This window comes from Cajanus cajan, chromosome 2, assembly GCF_000230855.2.
Source record: "Cajanus cajan strain Asha chromosome 2, NIPB_CcT2T_4, whole genome shotgun sequence".
NCBI lineage: Eukaryota > Viridiplantae > Streptophyta > Magnoliopsida > Fabales > Fabaceae > Cajanus > Cajanus cajan.
In genome coordinates this window covers 67,655,425-67,664,536 of record NC_138518.1, presented here as the reverse complement: position 1 = coordinate 67,664,536, position 9,112 = coordinate 67,655,425, and the positions used below count along the sequence as shown (strand labels likewise).

The window sequence follows — 9,112 nt, the reverse complement described above, 5'->3', positions numbered from 1 at the left end:
CATTGTTTTTAGAAATTTTAATTTAACTTCCTTTAAGAGTTCAAATACATAGCTTGATTTTAATTTATCAGAAAAATATATTCGTTTATCTTTTGTAATTCTTCTTTTGTATTTATTGAGAAACTTATATATACTTAGTTTTTAGCAAATATTTTTTATTTTTATTTTTAAGGACTATTCAAAGACTTCTTTTAATATCTTAGATTATTTATCGGTAAGTATTATCTTAGATTAATATTAGAGAAAATAAGTTATGTACTAATAATGTAATTTTTTTTTTTTACATTATTACCTAATTACATTCTCGTATTCATATATGATAAATAAGATACTTTTATAATGATCTGTTTAAAAGACAATATAATTTTTTAACTTGTTAACAATTTAAAGGTTTTTATTGTTAAAATGTTTTTTTAAGTTTTTATTTTAAAAATATTTATAAATTAAACTTTTAATATTTATATCGTAACCTTTTTATCTCGGACGTAGCATTTACCGATAAAATACATTAAACTATTAGTGCAACGTACTATTTTATAAGTTATAATTATTAAATTTTATGTACATTAGTAATTTTCTTTTTACACGTAATTTTATTTTATTTTAAATATTTTTCTAAAGCTGTGAATTACTAAAGCTACAAATTTGATTGGGTTAGTCAACTAGAAATAGAATCTTGGTATAATTAACGTAGTCGGTAACCTTTTTCTTCGAGGCAACAGACATACTATATAATCAATCTATATTTCATAGATTGGAATCTGTAATAAAAATGATTTGTTATTTTATTATGTTGAGAAATGTAATAAGACAATGATTAAATGAATAATAAACTGTGACTTTTATTCGAGTATTAACTTCTAAAATAGAAAAAATAAGTAAGAGTTTTCCTTTGATTTTTAATTTGGAAAATGCTTTACGTTTTGTTTTTCTTACCTATTTCTTTATTGTCTCAAAGCACAGACAGCTTCAAATTATTCATCCCTTAGGATTTTTATTTTATTTTTAATTTCATATAATTGACAACGTTGTGTTTGTTTTGTGACAATTTTTTTCAGAACTTACATACTAATAATATTGATTAGCAGTTTAGGATTAAAATGTAGCTTATAAGCATTATATAAGCAATAATTAATTATCTAGAAATTACTGTAGGAAAAGGAAATCTAATAAGATATTTATCTAAAGAACTAGAAAACATAAAACCTTATAATATTCCTGAAAGGTTCAGAAGGAAGAATTTTATTTTGGCTTTTTGAATTGAAACAAACTTGTGTTTCTTTCAAGCTTTGGAATAATGTCTGTGTGAATTGTGACTTTGTGATAAAGCCAAAGATGTAATTTCCTTTTTTGTGAGACTAGTAACAGTCATTGACAGAACCTTTAACTTGACTTGCTCTTCCTTGAGTTCATTTTTCTTCTTCATCATCACTATTATCTTCTTTTCAAGGAAACATCTGTGAAGTGATCTTTTTTAATAGAGATTATCTTCTTTTCAAGGAAACATCTGTGAAGTGATCTTTTTTAATAGAGAGAGATGGAGTATTGTGAGAAGGGAGACAAGGTGATGAACCAAAACAACATGCAAGGTTGTCCCAAATCAGGGCCTGGCTATGCTTCACCACTGGCAGCCATGTCTGGTCCTAGAGAAACTCTCCTGTATGTCACTGCTATCTACTCAGGTACCAAAATCTTCTTGTGTCTCAATATGTCTGAAAATGGGTTTCTCACTTTGTTGATACAAACATTTGATTTGATATGACATGATAATAGATAGGTAAAAGTGACATGTAGCATACCTATCTCTTTCTAGTGCTGTGCATGAAGGCTTGATGCAGTTTAAAAAATTTCAGTGAAAACATGTAGTTTAGTGATTTTATTTATATATTGGTGTTAAAGATTCAATTCAATTCAGGAACAGGAAGGGAGAAGCCTGACTTTCTGGCCACAGTGGATGTGGATCCAAGCTCTCCAACATATTCGAAAATTATCCATAGGCTGCCTGTACCTTATTTAGGTGATGAATTGCACCACTTTGGGTGGAATTCTTGCAGCTCTTGCTATGGAGATCCATCAGCAGTTCGTCGATATCTAATTTTACCTTCACTGGTGTAAGTGACTAAATAAACAGTCTTGATTTATTTGCACATGTATACACGCTAGCACATAAGTACACATTCACACTGTCAAGGTTCAAGAACTCCAAAGAAAGACATTAGTTTTTTTAAGACAAAATCCTTATTAAGTCAGCTTTAGCATATTTCAGATCAGGCCGCATTTATGTGGTTGACACAAAAACAAATTCAAGGTCTCCATCTTTGCACAAAGTTGTTGAGCCTGAAGAAATCATTAGTAAGACTGGATTAGCTTATGGGCACACATCTCATTGCCTTGCTTCTGGTGATGTAATGATCTCATTTCTTGGAGATAAAGATGGAAATGCAGCAGGAAGTGGATTTCTTCTTCTTGATCCAGAATTTAATGTGAAGGGAAGGTACCCTTTTATAGGTTACATTGAGAAATACAATAATAATGCACATTGGGATGTCAAAATGCACTTAAATTACCAATTCCTATTCATTTTTTCATGCATTTGGTTTCTGACTTTCTGTGAGAAATGGTGCATACACATGCCCGTATATTACTATCCATAGAAATGAAAAAAGTTTTGCAAAAGATTTAGTGTAGAATCATTAAATAATTGTTTTATGGCAGCATATTTCTTGGCAGTTCTATGAAACTAGTAATACGAAATAGTTATCATTTCAGTGGATTATTTTCTAGTTACTAGTTTGTATCTTGGCACACATTTGTTAGGTGGGAGAAACCTGGGCACAGTCCATCATTTGGATTTGACTTCTGGTACCAACCACAGCATGACACTATGATTAGCTCATCATGGGGTGCTCCAGCTGCTTTCACCAAAGGTTTTAACTTACAACATGTCTCTGATGGCCTTTATGGGAGACATTTATATGTATACAGCTGGCCTGGGGGTGAACTGAGACAAACACTAGACCTTGGAGAGTCAGGGCTTCTACCTTTAGAGGTATGTTGTTTAGTATATATATCTAGAGACTACAGTTATTTCCACAAGATATAATGCATTTCTTTATGTTTTATCTTTTTTATGTATTTGAAGCCATTATGTTAATATACTTGTCATTTAATCATAAATATGTTTGTCCTTTATTCCCCTTTTCTCTCTAGCTTGTACTCTTGAAATATTATGTGACAGGTGATATAATTTATAACTAATTTGTCCTAATTGCAGGTAAGGTTTCTGCATGATCCTTCTAAAGATACAGGTTTTGTTGGGTGTGCATTGTCAAGCAACATGGTACGATTTTTCAAGACTGAGGATGGGTCATGGAGCCATGAGGTACATAAAAATGATATAGTCAAAATCAATGCCTAAATTTTAGGAGAATTACAGTATCTTATTAATTGAAAGGTTTACAGTCAGCTATTCTATGTTATTTTATTTCTGTAATTTTGTTATTCCTAGTTAGTTCTGGGAGTAACTTATTTGTTGTTTCATTTTTCATTTTCTTCTTTCTAGGTAAGTGTTTGAGCTGCTTCAACTGAGGCATACTGATCAATAATACTAAAAGGCTAAACTGACTTTGCAGGTTGCAATATCAGTGAAACCATTGAAAGTGCAAAACTGGATTCTTCCAGAAATGCCTGGGCTTGTAACTGATTTTCTGATATCTCTTGATGATCGGTTTCTGTACTTTGTGAATTGGCTCCATGGTGATATAAGACAATATAACATTGAGGACCCTAAAAATCCTGTACTGACTGGCCAAGTATGGGTTGGGGGACTACTTCAGAACGGAAGCCCTATAGTAGCTATAACAGAAGATGGTAATACTTGGCAATCTGATGTTCCAGACATCCAGGTTAGTGCAGTTTAACTTTTTAAATTATTAATTCTAGAGTCATGCTTCTTGCATCTCACATGTTTGAAGTTGATCGGTTATTAGATGTTTTAGACAAAGACTTGTGCTTACATTGGTGACTTGAAATTTGTTTTTTAATGTAGCATACAAATGCACTTAAAAGTAGAGATAGTAAGTACAGATTCTCAATTCCTCATTTATGTTACTCAAAGAAAAATAAAATAGACTAAAATAGGTGAAAATGAAGAGATTGATCTACAAGATGACAACACAAGTAAAATGATGAGTTGGCAGACAACACAGTTAATTTGGCAGTTGAGTGATAACACCACAGCCTGCACTTTAGTTTCTATATATTATAAATAGATTCTCTAAACAATTTTTATGAGAATTTTTTTTTGAGCAATTACAAATTCTTGGATCATAATAGTAATGGTGATTACTGGCTAAGCTCTTAAATTTTTAATTCAAAAGAAATTGTTAAAACGACACTTAAGGTTTTCTGAATAGTGTGTAGTGAAAAAATTATGTATGATGCATAAATGTTACCCTTCTGTGGTTGAAGACATCAAATTTTGTTCTTCAGGGAAATAAGTTGAGAGCTGGTCCTCAGATGATTCAGTTGAGTTTAGATGGCCAGCGGCTATATGTTACAAACTCACTCTTCAGTGCATGGGATAAACAATTTTATCCAGAGCTTGTAGAGAAAGGATCCCACATGCTACAGATTGATATTGATACTGAAAATGGTGGTCTGAAAATTAACCCTGACTTCTTTGTTGACTTTGGAGCTGAGCCTGGAGGTCCCTCCCTTGCCCATGAGATGAGATACCCTGGTGGTGACTGCACTTCAGATATATGGATTTAATAGCTATGCCACTTGGGGCAAGGTTACAAGAGATATCCATTTGCATGAATCTCTTAGTCCTAGTGTGAATAGAGAGGTGGGCTAATGTTATATATAAATAGTTGCAAATGTATGGTTGTTGCATTGTAATAAAGTTATATTTTCATGTAGTTTTCTGTACTTTCTTACCTACATTTACCTAAATACAGTTCTCTATGAAATAAATCTTGCTCACCTCCAAAACTCCGGTCTCTTGATCAAGTAAACCTATTTGAGTAAGTACTAGATTAATGGCCTTACTTGGGACTGAGATTTCTATGATTTCATTCGCATCATGAATGTGCTGCACCTTCTACATTGCTTGTTACCATTTGAATGCTCTTGACATAACCCAACCAAATCATTTCAATATATCAATAATGTTAATCATAAGTTCAGAATTTTTGAAGTGAATATTCTCTTTTGAGCATCAATAAAAATGTATGATTTTAAGTGTGGTTTGTGATTGACAGTTGGTAACCTGAAGGGAGCTTTGGGTATCTACGTTATTTTGAAGACTATAATGATTCATTCTCATAAGGACTCTACCTACTTTAGAAATGACTTTGACTCATTTGAATCGGCTTTTGAAAAGAACCTCTAATAAAGCTACGTTGTTGTTGTTATTATAATTATTATTATAGTCAAATTGCAGGTCAAAAATATTAAACACAAATCTTTTGTCTGTATTATATGAGAGTAATTTTAGAAGATTTTATTTGACGAGGAAGTTTTTTAAATTTTTTTTAAATTTTTTAACTAATTCACTTTTTATTTATCATAATTATTTATGATTTAAAATTTTAATATTTTTTAAATAAATTATTAATAAAAATAATATTATATTATAATATAAATTATTTATTATAAATCTAAAATATAATTTATATATTTAAAAATATCTATTTATACAAATTTTAAATATGGTTTATATATTTGTATATATTATTTATTATACATTTTCTAGTTATGCTATAAGTCTATACCAATTATGCCAACACAAGCCTTACCTGAAAACAAGTAAATAAATGAGAGATTAAATAACATTATTATAGAATCGAGAAAAGTTCTGTATAAAAATAAATAAGTAGCTGAAGGGGAACCTATTCCTTGTGCCTTATTCGGTGGCCTCCTCCAATGGTTCTCATTTATCACTTTTCAAGTATTAGTACTATAAATGGACAGACATAACCCAAAATTAAAGCAGAAAATGCAATGATTTGTGAGGAATGAAGCAGTAAGCTTTTATGAAGGCTGGAAATGGAGTCTCAAAAATCTCAAAATCATGCTAAAGCAAACAAGTACATTACCATGGAAGTTACCAAACGCAACATAGCACCCTGTAGCAGAATCTGCCTGCCGCCGCCATCAAACTCTTACAACAGAGGATGCTCCAGGATATGCAAATGCAGAAAATGAAGTCTTCAGTTCGTTCAATGGGAAGAATAAGGAAATCATCATATATCTAATTTCATCTTTTATATTTATGCATTTATACTATGATGAATTGATGAGTGCTTTGCTGGCCATGTGTGTTGTTTTGGCTTCTGCTGTGTGAACACAGACAATAATGAAGGCACAAATAATAAACTGCATAATGACATGGAGTCCAATATCTTGCTTTGAAGCTAAGTGAAATTGTTATAGCATATAGTCACTCTTTTTGTCCCACAGTTGTGCGTGGCATGGAGAAGTTTTTGCTTATGTTCAAAGCATTTATTTTGTGGACACAGCAGTCAACATCTTTATTGTGCAGTGCAGTTAACCCCACATCAAACCCCTTTGTCCCACTGTACAAAACAACTTTGAACATTTGAACATACACAATAAATATAAACTAGGTCCATACAAAAATTTGCTGTGTCCTACGTGCAAAGATGAGCTACTTCATACCCATTTTGTTTTTATAATGTAAAATATATGAAGAAAAAAAATATTGACTAGTCCCAATTGCTTGCTACTATTAAAGCCTGTATTTGTCTTGATGTTAAATGGTACTACTTGTATAATTGTAGGTTTATGGTTTATGAATTGCCCTCAATGGAGTCACACCATACAGTCTCAGTTTGGAACAAACTGGTTCATATTATTGTAATTGAGAAATGCTTCGAAGAATGCTATGCAAGGTGTGCAGTTTCAAGCCTGTGCAGTGCGTGTCACTGTGTAATTGAACTAAAATAATAGAGGAAGAAAATGTTTGGAACCAATCCTAATTAACACACTCAAATCACAGTTCCATTCTTGGGTTTACTAGTTCCATGAGTGCAATAATTTGAGATTGGTGTGAAAAGAACTCAAGTTATGTCCTCGTTTTATTAGAGTCAAAGGAAATCCATAGGGACCCCGCCAATCAAGTATATGTTGAGGTCAGGTCCATTGTCTGACAAAGACTTAGAGATTAGGTGGGTCAATTTCGTGGAATATGTACCAAATATTTTAGATTTATGATTATATCAAAATACTCACACGGTCGCACCTTTTCTTTCGTTACCTCCTTTTCCTTTTGTCACGATAATCCCCTTCCTATAATCCCATTCACCTAACACCACTTTTGTTCAAGAACACTTTCTTAAATGTGTTTAAGGGCTTCAAATGTCAAAGTTAGCTAAAACAGTTTGGTAACTATTTACTCCCATCATTTTCTGCTTCGCTTTGCACAAATATTTAGGCTTAGATAGGAAAGGAGGGACAAAAATAAGAACCAAGAAAATACCATCTTATTCAGATGCCACAAAACCAACCACATGTTTTCTATAAATATTTTTCTTTTGGGTACAAATTAGAAGGTATTATTTGGTATGAAATTTTTGAATTACTCTATATTTATATCAGAATATACTTCGGACATATCACAATTTTATCATCCGGGAGCCACCTAATCTCAGTTCACATAAATATCCAATCACTTACTAGCAAGAGTAAATCAATAGTCTTCACAGAAAAGAAAGAGAGAAAACCCATCTGTAGCACATGGAAAATAACATAATTTCCATGTTGTCCAAAAGGTTTGGTGAAGTGCGCACCATCAATTTATCACTAATGCAACTTGCACCTTTTCTAAAAGGTGGTGTCATATAATATAATATTCTCTATATAGTGCTTCCTAGTGGAGGGTGGAAAGAAGGGTACATCCAAGACGAAGAAACAGAAGAATGACCTCAAAATTATCCACCATTAGACTTCTGAGTTTCTGCTACTTCTTGCTCTTCAGCTTTATGCATTTCAGCAGCTGCACTGTGATATCATTGACAAGTCATGCAAGCACATGCAATGGCTCCATATCTGAATGCAATCAAGAAGATGAGCTATTGATGGAGTCCGAAATAAGCAGAAGGTTTCTGGAGCAGAAGAGATACATTTCTAATGGAGCTTTACAGAGAGACAAGCCAGTTTGTAATGGTGGTGGCTCTGGTGAGGCTTATAGTAAAACTGGAGGGTGTCTTCCTCCTCCCTCAAATCCTCAAAATAGAGGCTGCTCTAAATATTATCGTTGTAGGTCTGACTCTTGACTGCATCTTCATGCAAACATCTTGTGTTCATGAATCATGCATTGTCACATAATCTTTATCTTGTCCATTAAATTTGATGGGAACTTTTGAATTTGAAATTATATGAAAATTTCCAAAAGTTTCTCTAAAAACTGATAGTCTGAAGGAAGAGTTCTTATCCTATGGGGGTAGGTAATTAATACTGAATAAGTGAACATCACACTACTGCTCGCAGATTAAGTGCACTAAAGGAATGATCAATTGCTACTATGATTGTATCAATTATCTGTTTCTTTTCATCTCCAATTTTTCTTTGTTTCATTATGCTAGATGGCATTTAATTTTTCTTCCTTTTTTTTTGCTAGAATGCTTTTGTAATGCAACTATAAGGTATAATTGCCAATATGAAACGGACTTTGCAATGTTGTAAGTGTAGACATCAGCTATCATTATCAATTGCAATGTACACGGCTAACAAATAAAATGAATATAGTATGAAGCTTTTAATTACAAATAAAATGCGAAAATGATTCAGGAATTATCAAGAATTTGATAAGGAACACAGAACATGAAAGCATGTTACAGCAGCTATATGCAGTATGTATCATAATGATAAATAAATTGCATTAAAAAGAAAGCTATTGATCAATTTGGCTTGGCAATATCAGACCAAATGTATCTTTATGTGAGAAAGGCAAATATGAAATACGTATATGATAAGTGGTACTCGAATATAATGAATCTAAAGATATATATGAGTGATTCAGCAACTCACCTTTTCCAGAAAGTCACATGAACGAACTCGCAGCAACAACAGCATTCAACGCACTCTC

General features: G+C 32.3%; 1 protein-coding gene across 2 annotated transcripts; it reads left to right on the top strand.

Moving 5' to 3' along the window:
• The first annotated feature begins 1,248 nt into the window (after window positions 1-1,248).
• Window positions 1,249-4,995, top strand: LOC109809394 (selenium-binding protein 2). 2 transcript variants are annotated; one of them, XM_083068789.1, is made up of 7 exons: window positions 1,249-1,682; window positions 1,922-2,111; window positions 2,267-2,494; window positions 2,818-3,049; window positions 3,275-3,382; window positions 3,633-3,905; window positions 4,492-4,995. In XM_083068789.1, exons 1-7 carry the CDS (start codon window positions 1,538-1,540, stop codon window positions 4,771-4,773), a joined length of 1,458 nt encoding a protein of 485 aa, XP_082924915.1. In that variant the 5' UTR covers window positions 1,249-1,537; the 3' UTR covers window positions 4,774-4,995. The 2 variants fall into 2 exon arrangements, with proteins under 2 accessions (XP_082924915.1, XP_082924914.1); XM_083068788.1 differs by having other exon boundaries at window positions 1,252-1,682; window positions 1,916-2,111.
• Window positions 4,996-9,112: the final 4,117 nt, after the last annotated feature.